At 46.4% G+C, this 27,852-nt stretch overlaps 1 protein-coding gene across 5 annotated transcripts in view; it reads right to left on the bottom strand.

Annotated features, from left to right (window-relative positions):
- Positions 1 to 14,398, bottom strand: part of SEZ6L (seizure related 6 homolog like) — a 219,827-nt gene extending 205,429 nt beyond the window's left edge. For all 5 annotated transcript variants that reach the window (XM_039462528.2, XM_039462529.2, XM_074391112.1 and 2 more), the window contains exon 1: positions 14,037 to 14,398. In XM_039462528.2, coding sequence (XP_039318462.1) covers positions 14,037 to 14,130 — 94 coding nt within the window. In that variant the 5' untranslated portion in view covers positions 14,131 to 14,398. The remainder of the gene's footprint in view (positions 1 to 14,036) is intronic.
- Positions 14,399 to 27,852: the final 13,454 nt, after the last annotated feature.

Genomic DNA, 27,852 nt, shown 5'->3' with positions numbered 1-27,852 from the left:
CCAGGAATTCCTGGCTCCTAACCCTGGTCCCTTGGAGAAAGTTGCCTCCTGCCTGGAAGTCATCAGGGCAATGTAGAAGTGAGGAGAGAACAGAAGATAAGAACTCGCACCTGTGAGTCATACCTGAGTTTGAAAAATGGTTAGAGAAGTTCTTGAGGGCGAGGTTATGTTTCGTGTCTCTCTGTATCCCTGGTACCTATCAAGTGCTTGGTACAGAGTAGAATGTCTAAAATAAAGAGAAAGTAGGTCTTGGATGAAAGAATGAATGAATCATAACTCCAGCACTGTTTAGCCAGCTGACCTTAGCGTCCTTATGTATAATCAAATGGCTGTCAGGCACCTTTGAAGGTTCTGGTAATAATTAAGCAAGATTCTGTAAATGAAGCCATTAACAGGGATTCTAGTGCATTATAGGAGTTTGCTTCCCTCTCAGCCTTCCCAGGGGTGGGATTCTAGTGTATTATAGGAGTTTGCTTCCCTCTCAGCCTTCCCAGGGGTCTGCTTTCTTTAGAAGCAGGGAAGGAATCTGGTAGAGACACAGGTGCTGCTCTCTGGAAGCCCCTTGCTAAGAAGTTGCTCCTGATGTCATTCATTCACAGGCAGAAAGGCTCATGTCAGATGGGCCACACCCATGTAATACCTCCTCCAGGGTTCTGCGGCTGATTTGAGATAAACCTTGATTATAAATAGCAGCCAGAGGATGATGGATTTACTCACTTGGCCCCCTGCCTTCTGCTTGAAACCTCCATTTTATTAAATGAGATAATAACATCCCTTAAATTGCGAAGGAGTGCATAGATGTGGTTGTCGTAAAGTCAATGCTCCTCTTTGAATTCTCACGGAATGTTTTCTCTGTGGGGATCATAAAACTGTGAATTCTGTTCTAGCTGGTTATTATACACAGAACAAGGCCACTTTCCTGTATCAAGACACTTGGGAAGGGTCACGCATTCATTTATTCGCAGTAGTATCTAAATTGAGTACCTAATTTGTGTGTCAAATTAGGCACTGTGCTAAGCTCTTCATTGAAAATTCCTTATTTCTGCCTCACGTCAACTCAATGAAAAAGGTACGGTTATTTTCCTTGCACGTGTTATTTCCGTAAAGCAAAAATATCTTGCCCAAAGTTATGCTGCCAGTAGATGATAAAGCTGGGATGCCGACTCAGGCTTGGACCTTAAATTCTGAGGTCTTGGCCACCATCATACACCCAATAAGCACGTGCTGACTACCTGATATGCCATGCACTGAGCCAAATGTTGATGACCTAGACGTGAGGAGTTTCTAGTCTGCGAGGAAGACAGCCATTCATTCATATGCATACTAATAAGAAGCATTTCTTGCACACGAATTAAGAACAATGACACTTCAGCATTTATTCATTCAACGTGTCTGCACTTACTCAGTTTCCACTATCTGGGAGATGTAGTGTTGAGAAGTGGGGATTGGCAGGGAGATAAAACAGTCCCTGACTTGGAGGGACCTCAGTCTAGCGGGGAGAAAGGCTTTCAAACACATGCACCTGTGGGGCAGTGATTAATTATGATTACAATCCATTCATTGTAAGGCAGCCATGCATCTCATGACTGAGCTCTTGCTGTGTTCTAGCACAATTCTAGGTCTGCAGCTCAAAATAGCTTCATGTGAGTACACAATGATATGTGTCTTTTAGAATTTCTTGTAATATCAAGTAGACTAGATACATTGCTTACTTAATGACGATGATACATGTTATAATATATTACCTATTGTACTATAATTATTGAGCTTCTGCTACATTCTGGCCACTATTCTACAAGTTTTATGGGGTCAGCTCATAAGTCCTCACCACAAACCCGGGATGTAAATCCATTTACCATTTTCATTTGACGGTTGAGGAATTCGAGGCCTGGAGAGGTTAAGTAACTCACGCAAGCTGATGCATTTGGATTAACAAGTTGTTTCTTGAAAAACAACAACTACGAATAGCAGGAAAAAAAGCTTCGCGTTGAACCCCAACTGAAGTTAATGTATGCAAATTAACCTAGCATATCATTTTTTATTTATGCCATAAATTAGGCAAATTTCCTTTCCTGAAGCCCTGGAAAACTAGGCTTGATTCCACATATTTTACATTAATTTCCAAGGTGATTGGCCCCAAATTAGCTTTCCACTCTGTTAAACCTGCTTTTAAAGGGAGCATAGAAGGTGGAAGCCTGATCAGAAGTCCTTAGGGAATGAGAAGTCTTGGGAGCTCTGTCCTTCTTCCTCTGCAAATGGATTTATAGTTCGGTGGTGCACTTCCATATTCCGGGCGGCCACACATGGCAGCATAGGTTGTGCACTGCTTAATTTCAGGGGGTGCCATTCACATACACTGCAGCATAAATAGCTCCCTCTGGAGTTGTGCAGGATGGTAGCCACATGCATTACATTCTCTCTGTCCATCCTGCAGAGAGAAGCAAGAGAAGAATTCTAGTCTCATTTTGCAGGTGGAAACTGAGGCTCGAGGAGATTCAATGACTTCCTCCAGCATGACACAACACAGAATGGGCAGAGTTGGGATCCGGAGTCAGTCCTGTCTCAGTCCTAATCCTGAGATTAGGACCTGTGCTGAGCCCCCCATTCAGAATCCTCACCCAGAGTACATTGTCCTAAACACCTCCTTTCCCTGTTTCCATAATATTTAAACTTTGTAGAAAAGTGGTTACCAAAACCGTACATGGAGACTCATGATTGAAAAACACATTCTGTGCTCCTATTGACCTCTGTTACTGCTCTTAAATGGACTGTCATCATTCCAGATGAATCTCTCATGGGAAAAGAGGAGAGCTTCTGGAACCCCACCTTGAGGCTTCTCTTCATTTTCCACTCCAACCTGATTTTCAAAGGTTGCATCACCTTTAAATGCCTAAATACACCAGTTTATGATGTTCCTTCTTCCTGCTCTCTCTCCTTCCCAGCTCCTACCCTGAATTAATTTTTCCTAAGTCAAGCTTACCCAAATAACGCGAAGACTGCTCATTTTTTGCAAAGGCGTTTGCGTTCTACGTCCAAACACTTTGGGTCGTAGCTGAAGACTGCATGTCATTCATTCATTGATTCATTCATTCACTCACTTATTCAACAGAATAGCTATGAATAGAGTGATAATAAGAGTCAACGCCTAACCCCGAAAATCTCATTGTACAGTACAGAGAGAGACACGTCAACAGATCGTTACAACGACAATAGGATTCTTCCCAGTTTTCTTGGATGTGATTATCAGAGGGGCCACAGCTTGACAAATATGTGTCTTACCAGCAAAACGGTCACAGAACCACATCCGAGAAAGAAGAAGAGTTGAGAGGCAACTATCAAGGCCAGCAGTGAAAGTGTGTAAGATGTCATCAATGGTGATTGCTCTACCCCAAGGTATGGTTTGGTGTCCCATGGCATGCTTCCCATACCAGTCACAGATAACTGGATTAAGTATAAAGAACCAACCTATTGTCCAGTTGCCCAGTGCAAAGGACTGGGCAAAAACCATTTGTGCTCGCTCTGTGCTGTCCAATATGGTGGCCATGAGCCACACATAGCTACTGAGTACTTGAAACACGGCTAGTGGGATGGAGGAACTCGATTTTTGATTCAATGTAATTTTAATTAATTTAAATTTAAATATCTACATGTAGTTCATGGCTATCATATTAAGTGGTGTTGATGTAGTGCTTACGCTGGAGAAGCCATAATAGTGATTGGGTAAGTGGAGGTGAGGAAAGAGATCTGTGGTGAGTGAGCAGAAGGAGTTAGGCACCAGAGAGGAAGCCAGAACCAACAGCTGCATGGGGAGAAGCAGATGTATGCAAGAGAGAAGTGGAGAGAGTCCTGGAATGTTCTTGGCTCAACATTTGCAGTATCCTTAGAGCAAACCTTATTCTTCAGCTCTCTTGAATGAGTCTTTGTTCTAAATGCCTTAGTCCCTTCTTGGCTTCTATAGCAAAATACCATCAACTGGGTGGTTTATAAACACAGGACATTATTCGTCACAGTTCCGGAGACTGGGAAGTCCAAGATCAATGTAGTGGCAGATTCAGGGTCTGGTGAGGGCCAGTTTCTTATATATCACAGCTTCTTGATTCCACATCTCCACTTCTCATGATGGAAGGGGTGAGGTGTATCTTTCCTGTTTTTTTGTTTTTTTTTTTTTTTTAAAGATACAGGGTCTTTCTGTCACCCAGGCTGGCATGCAATGGTGCAGTCATAGCTCATTGCAGTCTTGAACTCCTGGGCTACAGTGGATCACCCCATCTCAGCCTCCTGAGAAGCTGGGACTATAGGCATATGCCACCATGCCTGGCTGATTTTTAGAATTTTTTGTAGAGGTAGGGTCTTGCTATGTTGCCCAAGCTGGTCTAGAGCTCCTGGTCTCAAGTGCTCCTCCTGACTCAGCCTCTCAAAGTGCCAGGGTTACAGGCACAAGCCTCCACACCTGGCCTCAGGCCTCTTTTATAACAGCACTTATTCCATTCATGGGACCTCTACTTTTATGACCTAATCACTTCCCCAAAGCCCTATCTGCTAATACCATCATCAGAGGGGTTAGGATTTCAAGATATATACTGGTGTCAGGGAAGGGGACACAAATACTCCAATCATAGCACTATACCACAAAAATCACATTAGAATATACTGTTTCATCTCTTGAAACCCATCACTGAACTGAAAATCAGCTCAGTCCATCAATAACAACAGTAACTCATCATTCTCCTCATCCTCATCACTACCACCCACTCCCATCTTCTCAGAGTTAAGTGACTTGTTCAAGATCACACCATTAGGTTGGAACCCATATCTCTTGGACTCCAGAGTCTGTTTTTCCTGGAGATGGAGTCTCATACTGTCACCCGGGCTGGAGTGCAGTGGCGCGATCTCGGCTCACTGCAACCTCCATTTCCCAGGTTCAAGCGATTCTCCTGCCTCAGCCGCTCAAGTATCTGGGATTAGAGGTGCTTGCCACCATGCCCAGCTAATTTTTTGTATTTTTAGTAGAGACGGGGTTTTATCATGTTGGTCTGTGTTTTTTATTATAGTGTACGGCTTTCAAGAAAGCCCATTCCATTTTAGCAATGTGAACTCACCAATTTATGATGCTAAGCTAAACTGGGCATAGGTGAGACCAGACGAGGAATCTGACACCCAGAGGCTTACACCCACTAAGACTTGTCCTGAGGTCCAGACCTCAGGAACTATACTGTATCCACTTACCTTGTTCTAATCTCCAGCCCCAAAACATCCCCGGTGTCTATGACTTGCTTGAGGCTGGCACCAGCTACATTAGTTATGCCTCACTCAATCCTTCCCTGCTCTCCACACCACTGGTCCCCAGTGGGTTTCTCAATCAGCCACCATCCACGACCCGTGGTGAGAGTCAGGAAGCCTAGGAGAGGTACCTGGCCTGGGCCCTGGGTCTCCTTGAGCCTCGTTATTTAACTCTTGCTTGCTTGACCCAAGCCATCTGTTTGGATGGCACTATTCCCAGATGCAAGCTTATCTGCTGGTGCCTTGAAGATTCAGGTGCCAAGTCAGCAGGGGAAGGAGCTATGGCTTGATTTCCACATCAACCAAAAGACCACAGTCAGTCTTCCATGGCCACACAACGTAATGTCCCATGTGGGTAATAGATGCTAGTGGTTTACCGAAAACAGATACTCTCACAGCTTCCATTGCCACACTCCTTGAGTCTCAGGACATATGCTTGAGGGGGGTAGGGATTCCATTTTCCTTAAAAGTAAATGGAAGTCACTTTAGAATGGGAGTCAGACGAAAGGAGTGAGGGGTTCAAGTCCTGGCTCTGCCACTTATAGTTGGGACTTTGAGTAACTCCTTTCTTGTCTCTGGGTCTCTTTCTTCAATAAAAATGAAAATATCAGGGACAAGACTGAGGCAGATAAGATTTCTAAATAATTGCTAGAATTTGATTAATATTACAGACACCAAGGAGGCTTATTCTAACTATACCACCCTCTCTCCCACATCATATTATCCCTGAGAGATAGGCAGAGCATAGACCCTCACTCCTATTCAAGGCCCAATGCCAGCCCAAGGTGACAAAGTGACTTGCCTAAGGATACCCGTCTATTAAGAAGCAACAGACTTAAATTCATATTGCTCCGACTCTAGATCCTGGGTTTTTATTCACTTTGCTATACTGTCCCAGTTTTCAGCTGGGCATTTGCTGTTTATGCAGCTGCCAGAGACCTAAGAGAAGGCAGATTCAACAATAAGCAGTAGGGTGTCCAGGAGGTTTCTGCTTTGAAATGAGATTAGGCACAGGGTGAATAATTGCATCCAATATTTCCTTTGGAAAGAAAGATTGCTTAGTGAGTACCCGATGAATGGCCTATCTTGTGGTTTTTGTGTTTGCAGAAAGGTTTTTTTTTTTTCTTTTTACAAGGTGTATTTCTCTCCTTCATCTTTTAATTTTTCTTTCTCTTCCTCCTTTTTCGTAGAGTTACTTAGTGATTTCACATCTATTATCTCATTGATTTTCCTCCACAGCAACCCTATGAGGTTGGACACTATTATTATTCCCATTTTTCAGATAAAAAAAATCAAGGCTTATACAGGCTGCCTAAGACGACACAAGATAGGAGAGTCAGGAATTAAATTCAGGCATCCGGACTCTAACTTCATCTCCCCATAATTAAGATTAAGATGAAAAGTAATTTAACATAATGGGTTGAGAACTTATACTGGATTAGATACAGACTAAAGGACATATGAAAGAGCAAGATTTAGTTGAGGTTTTCTCAGAGTTCATTATTTGGGGGAGGGAGTGATGTAAATTGGCAACTCGTCCATTATCAGTGTGTGAATTATCCATAGTAGAGAGATAAAATGTGATAAGGAGCCAAGAGAATCATTCACGACTGGCATAGAGAGGAGAGAAGCAAGAGAAGACTTCAAAGAAAAGGAGAATTAAAGACTGGGTTCTGAAGGATGAATGGAAGTTCACCAGGTTAACAGTATAGCAATAATGTCAAATATTTATTGAGTGCTTGCAATGAGCTAGGCCTATCACATATCCACATACACTGACAAGCCTTAACCATCTTGCAATGTAAATATCACCAACTCATTTTATATATCAGGTCAAAACAGGTCTGGAGAACTAAAGCAAATAGCTCGAGATCATATTGTTAAAATCAGCCAGTTGGGAATTTAATCTAGTCCTCTCTATACAGCCAGCTAGGATGGTTGTCATTCTCTAGGATGACAGTCCAGTCTGCAGGAATAGCATGAGTAAGATGAAAATAGGGCTCACGCAGAAGCCATCAAAGTGGGTATGAAAGAGGCTGGGAGAAACTGTCTTCCATCTCGGCAAGCTGACTTGGGACACCTGGCATTTGCCACTGGACGAGAAATCTCCCCTCCTGGAGTCCTGTCAAATCACCCTGATTTCCAAGCTTGCATCAGCTCTCCATTTCCACTTTGCTCTGTGCCATGTGATACCTGTATCTTCATGCCCTCATATCTAGAACAAGCCTGGGCTTTGGAATCAAAAAGTTCGGGGGTTGAGTCCTGACTCTGCCGCTCATTGCCCATGAGACCCTGAGCAAGTGCTTGTACCTTTCTGACTCAGTTGCCTTATCTGTAAAATCTAGTTCATCATATCACCTGATAGGATCAGATGAGGATCAAGTAAGCGAATACAGGATAAACACAAAGATAGCCCCCTGGCACGGAGTAGGTCCACAATAAATGGCAAATAGCAGTGTTACATTTGCTGTGACACTGGCTACAACAAGCCCAGGAAGAAGCACAGGGAGGGGTTTGAGATCTTCAGCCTTCCATGCCAGCACTTACTTCCCCAAGGCTTGATTTATTGGTATGTGCAAAGCATCTTACCTCTCTTGTCCTGTCTTAGCCCTGTTAGGACAGCTTTATGAATGTGGTAGTGACTATTGTGATCCATTTTATGGAAGGAAAAGTTGAGGCTCATAGACAGGAAATGATTTAGCTTAGGTTCTGAATTTAGGGGCTTACAGAAACCAATTTTATACAACGTGAGTTATTTATTAATGGTTGGGTGACCTGGAAACTTGAGAAATTGCGAACAATTGCCAACCAATGAATCAGTGAAAAGGGAGTGAGCGGTCTAGCTCACTCTTTTTTATGAGGTCTTCTCCTTTCCTTGACTGGGAAGAATAATCCCTAGGTTCATCTTTGTTGGTAATGGCTGAGGGTTGGTTTTGGTCTCTGTCCTGACAGTCTTTGGAGTTTAGTGCACTCACACATCCAGACTGACTTCACATTAATGGTGAAAGGGTCTTTCTCACACATTTCATTTAGAAATACAGAAGGACCTAGTTTGGAAGGCACCATGTTTAAGCAGTCAGGCGACCTGGATTGAAACCTTAGCTCAGCTTCTCTAGGCCTTGGTTTCTATAAAATGAAATGATATTGCTATAATTAGTTAAAATAACCAATGTAAGTGCCTGAGATACAGTAAATGCTCACTAACTATACTGATTGTGAATTAATCGCCCATACATAAAATTGTAACCTGTTTTACCTTATGACTCACTTCAGTTTGACCAGCTTTACTTAAACGCTTGCTGTGTGTGCCAGGGACTGTGACAGGTATTGACTACACATCCCGTGTGCATCTGGCAAGCACACATCAAACCTTCCTATGAACCAGCAGAATCTCCACGTGGTCTTGGGGGGAACGCAGGATCTAAAAGGCAGTAGTGGGTCTTGATGTTATGATTATGACACCAGTCTGGGGTTGAGGCTGGACTTCAATCCCTTTCTTCGCTTCGTGATGCCAGGCACATTGCTTAACCTCTCAGTGCCTCAGTTTCCTCAGTCCATACGATGGAGATAACAACTGCGTCTCTCTCACGGGCCTTTTATGCGGATTCTCTGCACACATCTACATAAACCACTCGTGATAAGGCTTGGAACAACATCAACACTCAATAAATGCTGTTTGCATTGCTTAGACTCAGTCCCTGGCGTGTTCTAGTAAATTATACCTCGTGTGTCCACTGACCTCCTCCCTACTCACCATCCTTCTGCCCTCTCTTCAAAGCAGTCCTATTCCCTCCCTGCTCCCTATTGTCACAGCCAACAAAGGGCTGCTTCTAAGGAACTTTGGTAACCAGAGGATTATGCAAACATGCAAATCCACTAAAGCAGTGTTTACCCAGGACTGTGTGATGCTGTCTATATTCTGCAGCTGGGCCTCGCTGCCTTCTGAGAAGATTCCTTTGGTGTCATCACAACCTCTAGTGGACAATAGCGAACACCGCGGCTCACAGTCCTTTGTTCCAGCTCGCATCTACCCAGCCCGGGAAGTTCAGGGGAGAGCAGGGAGGACAAGCAGGTCCGACAGATCATCTTTTTTTTGAGCGTGAGCATGTGCACCTGCCTACTTTCTCCTCCCACTCGCTCCTCTGTTTCCTCTCTCCAATTCCGCGGGGGTGTGATGTGTTCTGAGAGTGAAGCCTTCAGGATTCTCCATACCCTACTGTAAAAATTTCTCCTCTGGCTGCTGGTACCTGTCACATCCCCTTCAGGGCCAGTTCAAATGCTACCTGCTCCAGGAAGCCTTCACTGACCACCCCTGGTGAGAATTAAAACACATCCATGTGAGGTCCCACAGATCTCTGATATCCCCCCACCAAAGCACTTACCCCATGGCATGAACGATAGTAGTTTGTCTGCAGATATCTTTGCTAGGCTGCCATTACTGGGGCAGGAGCTTTATCATATTATAGTACTCCAGTACCCAATACAAGGTCTACCACATGCATAGGGTATAGATCGAATGTCTATGTCCCCCCTAAATCAATATGTTGAAGGCCTTATCCCCAATGTAATGACATTTGGAGGCAGAGCCTTTGGGAAGTAATTAGGTTAAAATGAAGTCATAAAGATGGGTCCCCCACGAAAAGGAATAGATCCCTTCTAAGATGAGGAGACCAGGGCTCTCTGTCCCTCTTGGCCATGTGACAATTCAGGTGGAAAGTGGCTGGCTGCAAAGCAGAAAGAGAGATGATGGACACTGACCGGATAGTGAGTATGCTGGCACCCTGAACTTGGACTTTCCAGCCTCCAGAAATGTGAGAAATAAATTTCTGTTGTGTAAGCCACCCTATCTAAGGCATTTGTGTTACAGAGGCTGAACTAAGACACTTAGAAAGTGCTCAGTAAATCCCAATGAATGAATGAAAGGGAAAATGTGTTCTCCTGGAAGACTTGCTTCTTATGTCTTCTTTCCAACCATTAACCTGCTATCCTACATCTGCTGGATCTCTAGCACCACTGAACTCTGATTCCTGATGGTAATATTGAGATTCAAAAAGAAACAGCATGACAGTTTGGAAGGGAAGGGTGTCTGCACCAGAGAGTGTCAAATTCTCATCTGCCAAAGGTGAGAATACAGGTAACTGGGGCTACTCACTATTCCCCTTCCACCCCTTTCTACTTTAGCCTGAATTATCCCAATATTTACACCAATCACAGAGATTTGTTTTCTTGGTGTCTACTAATAGGAGCAGTTTGTCCTTTGGCACCTACTCTGTGCCACCTGCTTTTACATGCATTATGTAATCCCTGCAACCACCCTTCCAGGCTGGTATCATCAGTCCTCCTTCCCCTGCCCCCATTCCTCAGATGGCGAAGTGGAAGTTCAGAGAAGACAGTTCTGCTGACGGCCATGCATTAGTAAACAGCGGAGCTGGCCTGTGGACCCAGGTCACTCTAATTATAGAGCTACACTTTTCTCCTGAACTTTATAAATCAAATTCCAGGGCCCAGCTCAGTCACACTCCCCGGAACAGCCTCGCCACTGGATGTTTTGCAATTTGGCTTCATGAAGGAAACTACAAAATATAACAAAACGGCAGCTGGAGCAATACTTTCCATGGAGCACTCTCCTGGCTTCCTTTCACCTTTTCTTTCTCTTTTTCACTGCATGCATCAAGAGTGACCAATACTTTTCCTTGGAGAAACAGGAATCGATTGCAGTAAGCAGAAAGAGGGAGAGGAGAGATGGTGGTGGCAAGGTCTCCAGGCTGAGAGGAGCTCCATTCTGCTGACCTTTGGCGTTACACACACCTGGTGGTTCCACAGGTCAGAATTCCACTCTCTTCTGCCCTTAGACGCTAACTATAGCTTGGAGCGCCCCTAGTGGAGGTATACACAGTGGGTGTATTGCAGAAATTGTCTGGACAGAAGAGGAGGCCAGGAAATTGAGCCCATTTGAACAGCTTAGAGGAATGGATTTGTAAGCAAAAATAAGAAAACAAGTCACTCTGATCAGAAAATATCCTTTTGCCTTGGAAGGGGAAGGAAAGGAATGTAACATTATTTTCGTAATACCCAACTGAGCCATATGAACACGAGAAGAATCCCTCAAGCTTAGATAAGGTGGCCCCTGGCAGGAACGGGCAAAGCTCTATGGAAAATAATGCCAATCCATAATGAAAATAGTCTTTAAGTGAATCTAACAACAACACACAGTTAGAGACTGGGGAAGCAGCAAATTTCAGTCTTATCGAGCAATACTGAATTTGCCTTATTAATTCAAGAGAAAAAGAAAAGAAATTATACTCAGGCTCTGCAGTCTTAGCACGTAGTTACAATTATTCCCCATGTGCGTATCTTAGACAATAAGGAGCCTCTTCAAAAACAAGTTATACTTTATACTTATTCATGCCTTACGGCGGAATGGCCCAGAGAACCACGTGACCTGCATAAGAATGTAGCAACAAGTCTCTTTCGAGTATTTACAAATCCCCTCCCTCCACGGCAAATAGAAGAACTAGTTTGCAACACTGAGTTAGGTGAACTGTTCTCCATGTGATGTTAGTGGATGTTGGGGTCTATATTAAAAATAGATTTTACTGTGGAAGGTCAATTGTCTCCAAGTGCACCACCAGAGTTGGCAACGCTCATTGGCCAATTTCACTCCCTCCTTATGACTCAGAGTCACAACCACAGTTATTAATGAACTTTCTGAAGTAGCACATCACTTGACTTTAATTTGGTGGTGACCTGAAGTTAATTAAAAAAAATTCTGGCTAGCCATAGTGTTGAGCAGTTGGAAAAATAGTATGAAATATCTTAAAAATTAAAACACACACATGTCTCCCTCTGCCCTTACAGTGTGTTTGAAGCCAGCGAGGGAAACAGAACAGGAAATCCTTGTCTTGGATGACAATTCGATACGTGCCTATAAGACATTTTTCTTTTTTTCCTGCAGGGTGGAGAGTGGACTCCTCCGAGGTAGAACTGCTTTAGAAAATCCAGTACGCTGCTGGGTAGCCTTGGGTTCTTTTTGTATGTGTGCTAGTCACAACATAGATTCAAAAGGGGGGTGGGGGAGGGAGAGCTGGATTCAGTTCAAGGCCACCAAGCCATTGTTAGAAAGAGACAGCTAATTAAGAAAGGCCATGCTGTGGTGGAAACGATTTGTTTAAACCAAATCTCTTTCCCTACCTTTCCCTGAGAAATTGTCCAGTCCTGGTGTAAATTGTGGCTATTACTGCCTCATAACAAAAGTGTGTGTCGGGGTGGGGGGGGGGGGATTCTTCAATGATATGCTTTGCTAAACAAAAGATGACGAATAATTTCCTTTGCTCTGCACTCCGGGCTCGACATTTAAAAAGACGGGGAGATGAGGGATAAAATGCCTGATTTATGCTGAGGGGGGCACTCCAGGCCACCGGGAAGGGTTGAAGGGAAAGGGACCCAGAGCCAGGGCCCACGGAACTAAGAGCTGTCCAGGGCCTTTGGTGCTGAAAGCAGGTGTTTGCTCTGGGGGTCCAGAAATTCCCAGGAAAGGACACCGCCTGTCTCCCAACTCGGGTCAAGACGGTGCCAATGACAGAGGCGGAGCCCCAGCTGAGCACAGTGCCTGCTCTTCGTCTTCAGCCTGGGAAGACCCTGCAGTTGCCTGTTTTTTTTTTTTTTTTTTTTTTTTTTTTTTTTTTTTTACACGCGTGGAGCGCGTTTCTGGGAACCGCAGTTAGACCACGCAGGAAGGCCGGGTCCAGTGGTCAGCTAACGCTCCCATTCACCTTCGGGTCTCCCAGGTGCCCGAGCAAGCCCCCTAAGCTCTGAGGGTTAGTTTTGGGTGAGTTAGGCGTTGCACCCCTCTCTCTATCTGGCCCTCTCTCCCCATGCCACAACTTTTCCTAAGGTACCTTACCGGAGTGGAGAGAGGGTATGGGTCCAGATCTCAGAAGGAGGAGCTGCCATTCTCGGCTAAACTTGGACCCCTCTTCCCATTCAGCAAACACGTGGTAGGTGAAATTAACACCCCTTCACCCCCATTCCTAACAGTGATCAGAGATGCTAGGCTGTCAGGGAGAGGGTAGAGGGGAGTCCCTTCACGTTCCCAGCTGCTAATTAACATCTCTTCTCCCTCCCTTGCCAAGTTCTCAGAGCCCTCAGCGCCCCCCCCCCCGCCACCCCCCACTGGCCTCTGGCAAAAGCCACACCCAAGTCCGGTATCCTGACGCTTGGCTAAGATCGATCCAGGGACTCAGCCCTTCGGGGCAGCCCGAACCGGAGTCAAGGGTTTCGGAGGTGCCGGGGGAGGGGAGCGGCAAATGCACTGTTTGAATTTAGTCCTCAGTTGCAGGGTGGGTCAGCTGCTCACCCCCCTTCCTGTCCTCTCCCCAAGAGGAAGAGAATTATCTGGCACCCAGCCCTGGGTGCGGTTGCAGAGAAGCTCCGGGAATTTGGGGTCTGGAGGCGACCCCACTCCAAGGGGATCCTCTGGCTGCAAAGGAGAGTCAGCCCCGCAGCCGGGGAAGACCGAAAGGGAGCCCGCAGCCGAAGCAGGGAAGCGCCCGAGTCCTTCAGCACATCCCCGCCTCCACACTCCCGTCAGCCCGGGCCAAGGGGACGCGCGGTTCCTGGCCCCGAATTCGGGCAGCCACCGCCGCTTCCCATCCCAGCGGGTGGTGCCTCCGTCGCCCCGCTCAGCCCCGACCCCCCGCCGCCCCGCTCTCCCGGCAACTTCGCCCCCTGCCCGCTCCGCCCCTCGGGGCGCTTACCTCGCTCCAGCGCTGCCGCCGGGCTTCCCAGGAGCAGAGCGAGGAGCAGCGAGATCCCGCCGAGTCCCGCGGCGGGCGGCCGGGCCGCGGGCATCGTGGCTGCGGGGGGCGCGGAGCCGCGGGCTGCGGGGCGGGCGGGCGGACGGCGCGGGAGCCGGGGAAGGAGGCAGGGAGGCGGGAGCCAGGGAGGGGGCCGCGGGCCGGGGCAGCTTCCGGAGCCCCCCGGGCAGACGCGCGCTCAGCCCCGCGTTCGCTCTGGCCGAGCTGCGCCGGGCGCGGGCGGGCGAGTGAGGAGGAGCCGGCGAGCGAGCGAACGAGCGTGGAGCGAGCGGGAGGAGGGAGGGGGCTGGGGCCGCGTCTGTGCCGAGCGAGTGCGGGGAGGGAGGGGGCGGGCGAGCGGGCAGCGAGCTGGAGGGGCCGCGGCGGCGCCGGGGGTGCCAGCCGCCTCCTCTGGCCGCCGGCCCGTCTGCCCTGCAAAGTTTAACGCCAAGCCCCCTCGCGTCCTGGGAGCCGAGCGTTTCCTCTCTCTGCGGACGCTCCCCGCAGCCCAGCCTGGCCAGGCCAAGCTGGAGAGCACCCGGACCATTTTCCAGACGGAGAGACGGAGGCCTGGAAACCGAGCTTGCGAGCAGCCCGGAGCTTTCCATCGCCTGCCCAGCCTTCCGGATACATCCCAGTTCCAGTTCTCTCCAGGGCCCTCTGGGATCCAGCCAGCCTGCTTCCCCGCCAGGGCCCCGCGGCTTCCAAAGTGAGTCCCCATAACCCAGAAAGTCTCTTACTCTACGGATCTGGTGAGAGCTGTGAATCTCTCCAGAGCACTACACGCAGCCACAAAACTGTGCACCTAACACCAGGGGGTCTGGACCCCTTTGAAGCCCAATCACAAACTCGAAATTCAGATCCATCTCCACTTTCTAATCGGAGCCCCGGCTCCCACAGTCCCACTACCGGCAGGGCAGTGGTGCTAGCAGGCTTCCTCTCAGGTCAGCCCCTTGCCCCTTCCTGTGCCCGCTTCCTCATCTGAGCAGGACTACAAGGCCCACCTCTGCTGCTGATTCTCAAGCAACGTGTCTTTTCTCCACAAATAGAGGTGGTGAGGGACAAGCGATGAGGGAGACAAGCAGATACTTGGGGACAGACATTGGCAGAGAACTAGGTGGGGACAAGCTTGTGCGCAGTCCTGGAGACTGACTGTCTTTTCTCCCTGCCTAGTCTTGGCAGGCTGGTCAGGCTTTACAGGCCTCTCACCCCAATTTAGAAGCTGTCCTCCTCCCCCCACCCCACCTTGCCATACTATCTACACACTGCAGCCTGAACAGGCGGAGGGAGCAGATGGAGAGAAGGTTGCAGGCAGCAACAGGGGGAGGAATATGTCTTTAGCAGCGTGGTGGAGCCAGGAGTCCCTAGAAAGAATGGGTGGGGGAGGTGAATACTGGATGGAGGAGGGAAGAGGGAGCACTCTGGCCCAGGGTTTCAGAAGACTCTCCACACCCAGAGCTTCACCACGTACTCACTCAAACAATGCTCTTTTACAGGCCACTCACTGCAGGCCCAGACCTGCCCCAGCCTTTGGGGGACAGAGAGCCCCCTGTAAAATCCTATCCTGGGTTGCAAGAGACTTCCACTCTTGCAGTAAACCCAACGGGTTTTTATAAAGAAGGTGGCTGAGGCAGGGGTGCAGGAGGGCCGATTTCTCCTTTGGAGAAGGTGAAGCACTCCACGCTTCGCTGTAGAGGCTGCCAGTTCTCCATGGAGGGACCTTGCCTGTCTGTCCGCTGCTATACACTCCGGCTCTGCATAGTATAGGGCCAGCGTGCAGTGAGTACTCTTAAGACTTGTTCAATGGAAATGTAAAGAAGCAAGGAAGATGGAGGAAGAGGGAAAAGTGAAAGAGAGAAAAACAAAGAGATAGCTTAGCTATTCTTAACTTTGAGGTTTGGGGGTACATGTGCAGGTTTGTTATTTATGCAAACTTGTGTCATGAGAGTTTGTGGTACAGACGATTTCATCACCCAGGTCTTAAGCCTAGTACGCAATAGTTTTTTCTGATCCTCTCCCTCCTCCCACTTTCCACCCTCTGGTAAACCCCAGTGTGTGTTGTTCCCCTCTATGTGTCTGTACGCTTTCATCATTCAGCTCCCACCTATAAGTGAGAACTTGTGATATTTGTTTTTTTGTTCCTGTGTTAGTGTGCTAAGGATTATGGTCTCCAGCTCCGTTCATGTTTTTGCAAAGAACACGATCTCATTGTTTTTGATGGCTGCACAGTGCTCCATGGTGTATGTGTACCATATATACGTGCTAATTCAAGAGCACTTATTTCCTAGGGTTATAGAGAGGATCCCATGAACTGATGGGCTAAAGCATTTAGCCCAGTTTTTGCTGCACAGTTGGAGCAATTATCACCATTATCATACCTACCTCTACTGTAAGGAAAACACTCAATTTCATTCTTAAATATTTGGTGTTGTGAGAGAGTCAGCACTAGGATGGTCTTTGCTCTTGTGAATAGTGCTGCAATTAACATACATCTGCATGTGTCTTTATAATAGAACGATTTATATTCCTTTGGGTATATACCCAGTCATGTCAGACAACCTATAGAATGGAAGAAAATGTTTGCAAACTATGCATCTGCAAAGGCCTAATATCCAGCATCTATAAGGAATTTAAACACATTTACAAGAAAAAAAAAACCCAACTGAAAAGTAAACTATTAAATAATCTACTGCTTGCTAGGTGCTGTCCCACCGGGCACAGTCTCTCATCAATTTCATAATCATCCTGATAATGAGGTGTGGTTTTCACCATCTGACAGATAAGTATCTGATTTTTTTGTGGAAGATTCCAAGCCAGCCAAGGTCACTCAGTCAGGAAGCAGTGGGATTTGACAGATTCAAGGCCAGGCCAGAGTACAGAGCCAGAACCCATTTCACTTTCACAGGCTACCTCCCAAAAATTTGGTGGCTGCTTCTGTGCTACGATTTGGTGGCTACCTTCTGAAGCTTCACCCCTCCTCACAACCGGAAGGGTCGCAATCACTAAAAGTCCATCCATGGGGTTACTACCTTTGGTAAGTACACTGAACTCCTAGATCATTTCTTGCATGCAGGTGTCTTATGAGGAAGAAATGGCACTGTAAACCATTAACCCATTGAACATATGGGCAGAGATTTACTCATTCCGTTTGCTGGCTAAAACAAGGCACAGAGGAAAATTTTAAGAAAATGGGACACAGACCCGATTGTCTGAGATTGTGATGTTGGGAATGCAAAGTGATTATTTGGGAGAAATATGAAGACTATTTTTGGAAGAAGGAATAGCATAATAGGAATAAAATTCTGAGAGGGACTAGAACAGCTTGCAGATAAAAATATTCATCCATCACATTTTGATAGCCATTTTACAGATGAAGAAACTGAGGTCCAGGGAGGCAAAGTAACTTGCTTGATAACATACACTCGGTTTACCTTTTGCCCAGGCTTGTGGTTTTTCTAATAGGGCCCTTCCTGCCTAGATTCTGGTGTCAGGGTGAGCTTCCTGCTACCCAAATGCCGCCTGGGGAGATAATTTTAGCTTCTCTGCTGATTAGATGATGTGTGCCTACAATTCTTTTCGCCTTGTATTTTGCCATGCCATAAACAGAGCATCAGCTCTTATGTAGTTAAAATTAGTACAGTGGTGGCAAAGGGTTATAGCCTAGCCTCACCTCTTCCTTCCAGGATGACAAGGGTAAGTTACTTAACCTCTCTGAGCTTTATTTTCCTCTTCTGAGAAGTACGGATAAAAATAACACTTATCACATGGAGTGATTGACATAAATGGATAATAATATCCTTGAGGATGAGGGGCTATTACAGCACTTACTTCCTAGGGTTCAGCGAAGATCCCATGAACTGATGGACTAAAGCATTTAGCCCAGTTTTTGCTACACAGTTGGAGCAATTATCGCCATTATCATACCTACCTAGACTGTAAGGAAAACACTCAATTTCATTCTCAAATATTTGGTGTTGTGAGAGAGTGAGCACCAGGATAGGGTCCCTGAGTTTGGATTTCTCCTCCCTCTGCTGACTTGCTGTGTGATATTAAGTGAGTCACCAGTCTCTCTGGGATTCTGTTTCCCTATTCATCTACCCACCTATCCATACACCCACCTACTCATCCATATATTCATGAATCCATGCATCCACCCAACAATTCATCTATCCCTCTACCTACCCTTCCTTCTGTCCTCCCTTTCTATCTTCTTTTCTCCCTTCCTTCTATTCATTCATTCATCCACCCATCCATCCATTCAACCACCCACCCACTCACCCATCTGTCCATCTATCTACAAATACTGCTTGAGCATTTACTGTTCATTGAATGGCTATCACGTGGCAAACAGTGCTGGGTGCTGTGGATGCAACAGACTCCGTCTCTGGCTCTCTAGGGCTCACATTCTAGTGAAGTCTGGCAACACAAAGGCCCAAACCACTTCCAAGATTAATGCTGTATGCCAGGGGAGGCAGTTTAGCAGAGTTGTTTAAAGCCTGGGCTTTGAATCCCAACAAGCCTCCATTTGAATGGCTTAGCTCCTGCTAACTAACAGTGGTGTGATTTTGAACAACTAAATTAACCTCCCAGAAACCATTTCAATGAAAGGCTGTCATTTAAGAATCATTGACACATCATCATAAAACACTGAGGATAGTGCATATGTCAGGCACCGTTCTGGGCACTGATGACACAGCATTGAACGAGACAAAGTTCTTGCTCTCTGCAGCTCATTATGTACAGATGAGAAATAGACCATAGAGTCATTCACAAATAGGAATTTCAGACAGCTCTAACTCTATGAGGCAGATAAAACAAGGTGAATTGAGAATAAAAGAGGTAAGTTCTTTCTGAACAATCAGGGATGGGCTTCTAGAATAGGAGACATTTAAGCAGAGAAAGGAATGATGAGAGGGACACCAAGCGCAGACCGCAGTACATTCCTGGTGGAGAACACAGTGCGAGGTCCTGAGGCTAAAACAGGGTCGTTGCAATTAACGGAAGTCATTGTCATCATGTGTCTGTGATCCCATTTATTTGTCTAGTCAGATCATGATTAATCAGGGGCTTGATTTTGAGGTCATCAGACGGTCTCTACTCAGTGACTATTCTCTCCAGCAATGCACACTTACTCATACCCCCAACCTGCCAAATCTTGCATCATGTATCTCCCTTAGGAATATCTCGTTGATGGAAAGATTTTAATCGCTGAGAGGAAAAAAAAGAGAAAAATATCTTGTCTTAGATTAAAAATGAAATACAAAAAAAAAAAAAAAGACATCTGAAAAGATAGGAAGAAAATGAAAAGAAAAAAAAGTCTCAGCAATAGTATGTCTCAGGAGACAAACCCACCATGGGTCTTTGAAGGGAACGCAGAGCATCCAGCTAGGTGTCTCCATGCTCTGTTTTCTTTTCTTTCTTTCTTTCTTTCTTTCTTTTTTTTTTTTTGAGGCAGAGTTTCGCTCTTGTTACCCAGGCTGGAGTGCAATGGCACGATCTCGACTCCCCGCAACCTCCACCTCCTGGGTTCAGGCAATTCTCCTGCCTCAGCCTCCTGAGTAGCTGGGATTACAGACACGTGCCACCATGCCCAGCTAATTTTTTGTATTTTTAGTAGGGACGGGGTTTCACCATGTTGACCAGGATGGTCTCGATCTCTTGACCTCGTGATCCACCCGCCTTGGCCTCCCAAAGTGCTGGGATTACAGGCTTGAGCCACGGTGCCCGGCCACTCCATGCTCTGTTTTCAGTTCGGTCTGTGTCACTTGCAGATGAGCCTATGCAGCGTCATTCAGGAAGCCCGTGGTACTCACATCACTCTGGCCAGACGCTAACAAGAAGATGACCCACTGTGATGCAGCCGACCCCATCCAGTGCATCCCCATTACCTGGAAAGAAGCAATTATGCCCCTTTGGTTTCCTTGGAAATGCTTGGTCTGTCTGTACCATCCGCCCTGGCTCTTGAGAAATGCCCATGCACGGTAGAGATCTGACAGGGAGGCAATGCATTTATTTTCAAACTGGAAGTTTACAGAATGCAAAGTGAGCCTGTAAGATGGATGGGCATTCTCCGGAGGCTTGTGTGGCCAGACAGGAAGGAAAATCAGTGCACCGTCAGGAACGTGCAGGAGGCTGAAAGAGAGGGACAGACACATCGGGTTGGATCAGGCCCCCACAGCCAAGTTCCTGCAAACCCAGCTAGGAGATTTTCCTGCCTAAGGGTTATGTTCTTGGGACTCAACGGTGAGAAGAAAAATCAGTTAAAGATACCGTGTATATTTACACATTCTGTTGGCATTATAAACTGTAACACATACATTCTTCACTTCATAAAGAACAGCCTGCATCAGCATAGCAGCACGCATCTATGGGTTATTCTAAAACTTTTGTGTTTGGGGACCCTATGAGTCCCTGTGTCCTCTGGAATAAGCAGGTTTATTTGGAGTCAGACATATCTGAGTTTAAGTCAGAGCTCTCTCCTAGGTGAGTAACTTTTAAACATTGGTTTCCTTGTCTGTATAAGGTGAAGAATATTAGTAACTACTTCCTAGGGTTATTATGGAAGTAAAAGAGGGGGATGCATGATCAGTGCTGAACTGATTGCCTAGCCTGTAGTAGGTGCTCAATAAACAGGAGCAATGATCATGCATTATAGAAATTGTAAGTGAAAAACAGAACCCAAATGCTAGAAAAATCTCCCATCTTATAGGGTTTATTACGTGCATTTATGGATGTCTAGAACCAGAAGAAAGCCCAGCTGGGATTAAGGGTGCAGAATAAGTAAAACTTCCAAACCCATCAGGGGCTTGGTCAATCTAACCCATTTTTTTGTGTGAGCCTCCTCACTTGAAATTAACCAAGGCAGCATTGTTCTGTTCAATTACAGGAACATTCTTCAGCCCTTCGACTTCCTCTCAAATCTCCCTGCTCTCCTAGTATGGAATATTGAAAAGGCCAGGCTGGGTAAGGTCCCTGCTGATCAATATCCTGTCCTTTCTCTCTGCTCCCAGCCAAAGCCCGGCCTCTGTGCCAGGGAGGACACAGGAGGACAGACGCAGCCTCTGTGTCAGGAGGAGGGACGAAGGGCTAATGTCTGTGGACCCTCTGAGGCCCACAGGGAGAAGCCACACACTCACAGCACCAGGTCTGTGGTTTTCCAGTGCGGTTTTCCACACTGTCCCCTGGAAGGAAGTACCACTCAGCAGAAACAAAAATCAAGGATTTCCCCATAGACATCACAGCATGGGCTTGAGTTCAAGAGCACAATGGCCAGCGGGTGAAAATTAAAAAGCCCAGAGCTTCCACCACTAACTCCTGTGTGATGTCCGTAAGTCCTTTGCCCTCTCTGTTCCTTAATTCATTTGCCCATATGAAAAAGTAGAATAATTAAGAAAAATGATCTCTCAGTTCTGAAATTCAATAATTCTATGATGTCAGCAACTATACCCAAGAGATGATGAGTTCTACCGCAGGTATCTTGTTGAAAGTAAAAGCTGACTTTTTTTTTTTTTTCTTTAAAGCAACTGCTTAGAATTTACCACTCGATATTTCCTTTAATCCTTATAACCACTCTGGAAGGTAAGTTTTATTATAACCCAAACTCCTACCCTATCCTATAGGACCCTTCTGATCTGGTCTCTCCTTCCCATTTGGCCTTATCTTGTACCTCCTTTTATAAAGCGCCAGCTGCAAGGATTCTAATCTTAGATCTGTCTAGGACTTTCCTCTTGCCATGCCCCTGCCTGGAAGGCCTTTCCTTCTGATACCTAAGCGGCTGGCTCTTTCTCCTCTTTCCGTGGCCAGCTAGACTGGCGTCTCATCAGAGAGGACAACCTTGCTTTTAAATCTTACTCAGCCTATATCACTATCTACAATTATTATCTCTCTTATTTATGTGTTTGCAGGTATATTATCTCTGTTCTCCCACTAGACTTGAAGCTTAGTGAATATCAGGACCTTTCTGAGAACAAAGCACATAGCAAGTTTTCAGTGAACTCTTGTTAACTTTCCCATGAAGGAATAAATGAATGACAAAGTGGAAACACTTTGCAGATGAGTCAACAGAGGCTCGGAGGGGTGATGAAATTTGCCGACAGTCACCAGTCAGGAAGTGTGACAGAAGTAGAAGTGGAACCCAGGGCTGTCTCACCTCTGGCTTGAGTCTCTAACCACTTGGCCACACTGCCTGTCAGGTCCAGGAACAGGTGATGCTTCCTGGCAGTGAGATTCTAAACCAGCGGGAGCTCCAAGCCAAAGACATGATCTAAGTGCCAATGTCTGAATGTCCTTGAGCATTTCAAGTCATTTTAAGAAAAGACAACATTACCGGCACCATGAAAGCCTGCTCTTCCTCCAGCTCATCACTGACATCCCCACCTATTAAGATAATGGTATGAAAAATAAACAGCCTTTATGTACCATTTTATACAGTGCACACATTGTTTGTTTCTCTTACTGTTTCCATGGCAGTGACGTTTGTTCTCAGGATAACTTCAGGTTTTTGCATGATGGAAGGGAATGGAATAAAATTACTTGGGAGGAAATTGCCAAGCACAGACGTTTTCTTCTTCAGATGCCCCACACCCCAGCGCTTAACAGCAGCCACACCCTGAAGTCTGAAGCACAGGATAAAGGCTTCCCCCTACAGCCTTCCATGGCTCCCATGTTCCCCATAATGTGAATGCCATGGATCTGAGCCTGGCTGTAAGATCTCTACTGCCTGACTTCCTCTCCTGCCCTTTCCTGTCTCTGCTATATAGCCCTGCCTATGGGCAATTTCCCTCCTCATTTTGTTAAATGTGGGGTTTTTCACCATCCCACATTTGTTCATGCTGTTCAGGGTAACCTGGGCTACCTACCTTCCCCTCACCTCTCTACCAGAGAGAACTGCTACTCATTTTTTCCATGTGGTGCTTCAGGTGTGACCCTGCACCCCCTTCTTTCCCACACGTTCCTGCATTTGGGTGATGTGATGTTTCTCTCCTCACTGCTCCTGCGGTCTTCTCAAGCATTGTGTTTATTCACTGTATGGCCACCCAGACTCCAAGCTGCTTGAGGGCAGGCATGGTGCTTATTCAGGGTCTAACCATGTCCCAGAAACATAGTAGATGCTTAACAAATGCTTGTGACACCAAATTTTAAAAAAATTATAATAATCCGGTGGCCTGTGAGGCTACCTACGGAAATGGTGTGTGAGTATACCTCCTTCTTTAGGAATAAACATGGAAGATTAAATCAAAGCCCTGGACAGGGCTTCTCAACTTTGACTGTATCTTGGAATCATCCATGCAGCTTTTAGAAGTTCAGATGCCAGGTTGCACCCTGAGTTAATTACATGAGATTCTCCGGGTGTGGGCCCAGGCATCTATGCTTTTTAAAAGTCCCCTAGGTAATTCGAGTGCACAGCGGGACTAAGAGCCACTGTGCAGAAAGTTCCTGTTCAGGACCCTGACCATGGCTTTGCATTAAGGTTGCAGAGACCAGGGGTCTCCCCAGGGGCTGAGTTCACCCCAGAGTCCAAGGACCCAGAGCCGGGACTGAGCTGATCCCTGAATCTGGTTAGAGTGTTAACAGCAGCATCAGATGTTGACTAAGCACCCACTGTGTGCCTGGCACATGTCAATGTGCCTTTCGTGAACCATATCATGATCCCCACTTTAACCTGCGAAGTTGATACTGTTCAGTTGAGAGTCAAAGAGTCAAAGATTGCCCAAGTGCCCGTGTCCAGGCAGTGATAGAGATGGGGTTTGAACCCAGGTTTCCCTATATCCCAAATCCATGCCCCGAACCATTTCTCGGATGTAGGCAGGATAGGGCAGCTGGGAGGAGCTGGAGATGTTAGAGGAACCGTACCCTAGCCACCTGGATCAAAGCGCACCAAACCCCTGCAGAGGGCCCGCTGCCGTACCTGCGCCCTCCAGCCAGGGTCACACGCTCCTCTCCCTCCTAGAGCACTGCGTTTCCGTTCCCTTTCCCTCCCTCATCTCTACTTCCTCTCCTTCTCCCTCCATCTCCCCCTTTCTTTCTCCGTCTCTCTCTTTCTCTCTTATCTCTTTCTTCTTTCTCTCTCACTCTCTTTGCCCGCTCTCCCCACCACCCCCTTCTCTTCCCTCACTCTCTCTTACCTCCTTCCCTCTTTCCTCTGTCTTCTTTCTCTCTCTTTTCTTTCTCTTTCTCACTTCTCGCTCCCTTTCTTTGTCTTTCTCTCTCCTTTCTCCCCTCTTTCTCTCTCTTCTCTCTCCACCCTCTTTTTTTCTCTCTCTCCTTCTTTCTCCTTCCTCTCCTCTCTCTTCTCTCCCCACTCCCTCTTCCTCTCCCTCTCCTCTTTTCCTTTCCTCTTTCTCTTCCCTTCCCCGCTTTTCCCTTTCCCCCTCTCTCTCTTCCCCTCTGCCCCCATCTGTGCTGGAGATCCCTAATTAGAACAGTCTGGGTGGGGGTCTGGTGATCCGAAGGCCAACACCCTCTGATGCCTCAGCCTTAGCAGTTCCCAGGGCCTCAGGGAGAAGGGACTCGGTCTGGGGCCTCCGGGAGGCAGCAGCCTCAGGGTGACAGCTTGGGATTGGAGGGTGAATGCTGGCACTCCCCACACACCCAGCGCTGGCTCGGCGTCTGAATGGTGGCTCCTTTGAGCTCGTTCTCCAGCTGAAGTTTATTGCGTACTTATTAAGTGTCAGATCCTGTTCCCACAACAACCCCATAAACCGAATCACCTGGAAAATGGAATTTGGAAAGACGACCAAGAGAACACACAGCTCTGTTAGCCAGGTTTTGCTCAAATCTCTGCAAGGTCTTCCCAGAACAATGAATTTAAAATTGCAACCCATCTTCCTCTGCCCCCGGTTCCCGTCCCATGGTCTCCCTGTCCGCCTGTCCTGCTTTATTTCCCCAAAGCACGTCTCGGCATCTGAGTATCATATTGTTAGTTATCTGTGCTGTTTATGTCTGCTTCTTCCAATTAGAATGTCAGTCACATGAGGGTGGTGGTTTTTTTAAATCTGTTTTTTTGTTGTTGTTGTTGCTTTATTCTCGGTACCTAGAAGTGGATTTGCTGATAGTTTGCACTCATGGTGTGTTTGTTGAGTGAATACATAAAACTGCATCTTCCTTATCTACTGAGTCATATTTACTTTGTTTATGATTATGTTTACATCAGACACACAATACGTTCCAAGTTTAGAATAATAAGACAATAGAGTGCAGTAAGTCACCAGCGCATGATAGGGGCTTTGTTGATGTGAGATGACATTCACGACGATCCATTCCTTAGGGCTCTGCAGTGGAAAGGGGCCGATGCTCACTACACTCAACCAGAAAAGGGTGGGAGGGCTTTGCTAGAAGGATAGGAGTATCTCATAGACCAAAGAGAGTTAAAAAAAAAATAGGCCTGGGAGAGCACAAAAGCAGTTCTGAGGATCTAGGAAGCAGAGACCCTCCCCAGCTCTTGACGGTGACTGCATTTGGCATGAATCACTCCTGAGGCTGAGCCGTGAGCCTCCTTTTGGGAAAATGATGATGGAGCCTTTTGATTGAAAAGCTCACCAAGCTTACATCCAATGAATAGTTTTCAAGACAAAATTAAGGTGCTGGTATCAAAATAAAGGTGAGCGTGGACTCTGGTCGGAGAAACAGTAGATGCCCATGGTATTCCACATATTAATTCCACTGGGCACCCCAATGTGTGCAGGGGGCTATGTGACTGTAAAGGAGCCAGTTGAGGCCCCTGATGATTTGGGCTGTCCACGTTCCTTCTTCTCAGCCATGTGGGACATCTGAACTGTAAGGAAGAGCTTCAGCTTGTGTAAAAGGGCGTGAGCGTCAGGGCAGGTCTCTGGACTCAGGAGTTCCAGGTTCCATCTATGCCAACCAAAATCTGGTCTGGACCTAAGTCCATCAGCCTGTAAAAGGGCAGTATCCACCTACCCACTAATGCATTCAGAGCAAGAACCACAAGCAGATACATGGACTTGATTGCAGAGATCAATCCTTGGTTTAATCAGTATAGGTTAGGGTATGCCGCAGTAACAAACTTCAAAACTTGAATTGCTTAATGCAACAATGGTTTAGTTTTCACTCACCAAAGTCCTGTGGGATGTCAGCTGCTTTCCAGGACCACTGTCTTCCCTGCAGTGACCTGATGATCCAAGTCACCCCCATCCTGCAGTTTTGCTATCTCTAATGCTGGCTTTCTGACCACTGCTGTTTTCCTCTCTCCAAATGGAAATGCCATGTTTGAGTTCATGGTCTATCGGGTAGAAGTAGTCGCATGGCCTCACTCTAACCACAAAGAAAGCTGAGAAATTCAGGGGAGCAGGTGGAATGTGGAATGAGCTCTACGATCCCTTCTGTGATCATAGAACATGCCCCAGCAACTAAAGCCATGATGATGGAAGACCGGCCTTGAAGGGGGCAGTACTGAAAAACCAACAGGTTGCCTCTTGTGAGGTCCGGTGATTAGAAACCCAGAGACACGCAGCCATCAAAAACGATGAGTTCGTGTCCTTTGTAGGGACATGGATGAACCTGGAAACCATCATTCTCAGCAAACTGACACAAGAGTGGAAAATCAAATATCGCATGTTCTCGCTCATAGGCGGGTGTTGAACAATGAGAACACATGGACACAGGGAGGGGAGCATCACACACTGGGGTCCATTGAGGGGAAATGGGGGAGGGATGGGGGGTGGGGAGGTGGGAAGAGACAGCATGGGGAGAAATGACAGATACAGGTGAGGGGAAGGAAGGCAGCAAACCACACTGCCATGTGAGTACCTATGCAACAATCTTGCATGTTCCTCACATGTACCCCAAAACCTAAAATGCAATAAAAAAAAGAAACCCAGAGACCATTTTAGATTCTATGCTTGCCTGAGATATACCACCTCCAAAGCAGTCTGTCGAGGATACAGGACTGGATATGGGAGATGGGGAGTCAACGTTGGTTAAATGACTTGCTCCATGCCAGGCATAGTAAACGTTCCTCATTCCCTCTCCAACACCCTCTTGAAAGCTGTGCTCATTTTACAAATGAGAAAACACATCTAGAGAAATATAATGACTTGTATGAGGTCACATAGCTTATGAGTGGCACAGATTGGAAGATTATCTGAATTCAAAGTCATGTTTTCACTACACCGTGAAGCTCATCAGAGCCATGATAAGCATTGAAAGAGCTTTCTCTTTATTAAATGAAAATAGTGACGATGTAAATAGTGGAGTGGATGATGGTGGTGATGATGACGAAGATGATAGCAACTCTTAATTATCAATATTTTACTACAAGCTGAAAAAGCTGTAATCTCATTAACCCTTCCAATCACCCTATGGAGTAGGTTCTGTCATTATCCCCACTTCACAGATGAGGAAACCAAGGCTCAGCCAGGCAAAGCAACACTTTTTCAATATCACCTAGGTCGTAAATACCAGAGTTCAGACTTGAACTCAAAGTTGTCTGATTTCAAAGCCACGCCACCATACTGAAAAGATAACAACTCAATTGATTGTCTCATCCGCGTGCCTCCAGTCACCGGATTCAACTAATCATTTTTCTTTTAACCAACCACTTCTTATTTTGGCATTTCTTAGATGTCTTTATGACTTGTGTCTTTTTTTCAAACCAATCTTAAATTCCTCTTTAAAAAGGAATTTAAGGGCCTGTCCCACCTAAGATCCAGGAATGAAACATGAACGCTCTGATTGTGTTTCCCGTAAAAATATACATTCCCACCTCGCTGTCCTTAACAAAAGACAGATGTTAATTAGAGTTCTCACTAGGATGTAC

This window comes from Saimiri boliviensis, chromosome 21 (genome assembly GCF_048565385.1).
Source record: "Saimiri boliviensis isolate mSaiBol1 chromosome 21, mSaiBol1.pri, whole genome shotgun sequence".
In the NCBI taxonomy this organism is placed as follows: Eukaryota; Metazoa; Chordata; class Mammalia; order Primates; family Cebidae; genus Saimiri; species Saimiri boliviensis.
The sequence above is the reverse complement of the archived record's forward strand: the minus strand, read 5'-3'. Positions and strand labels throughout refer to the sequence as shown.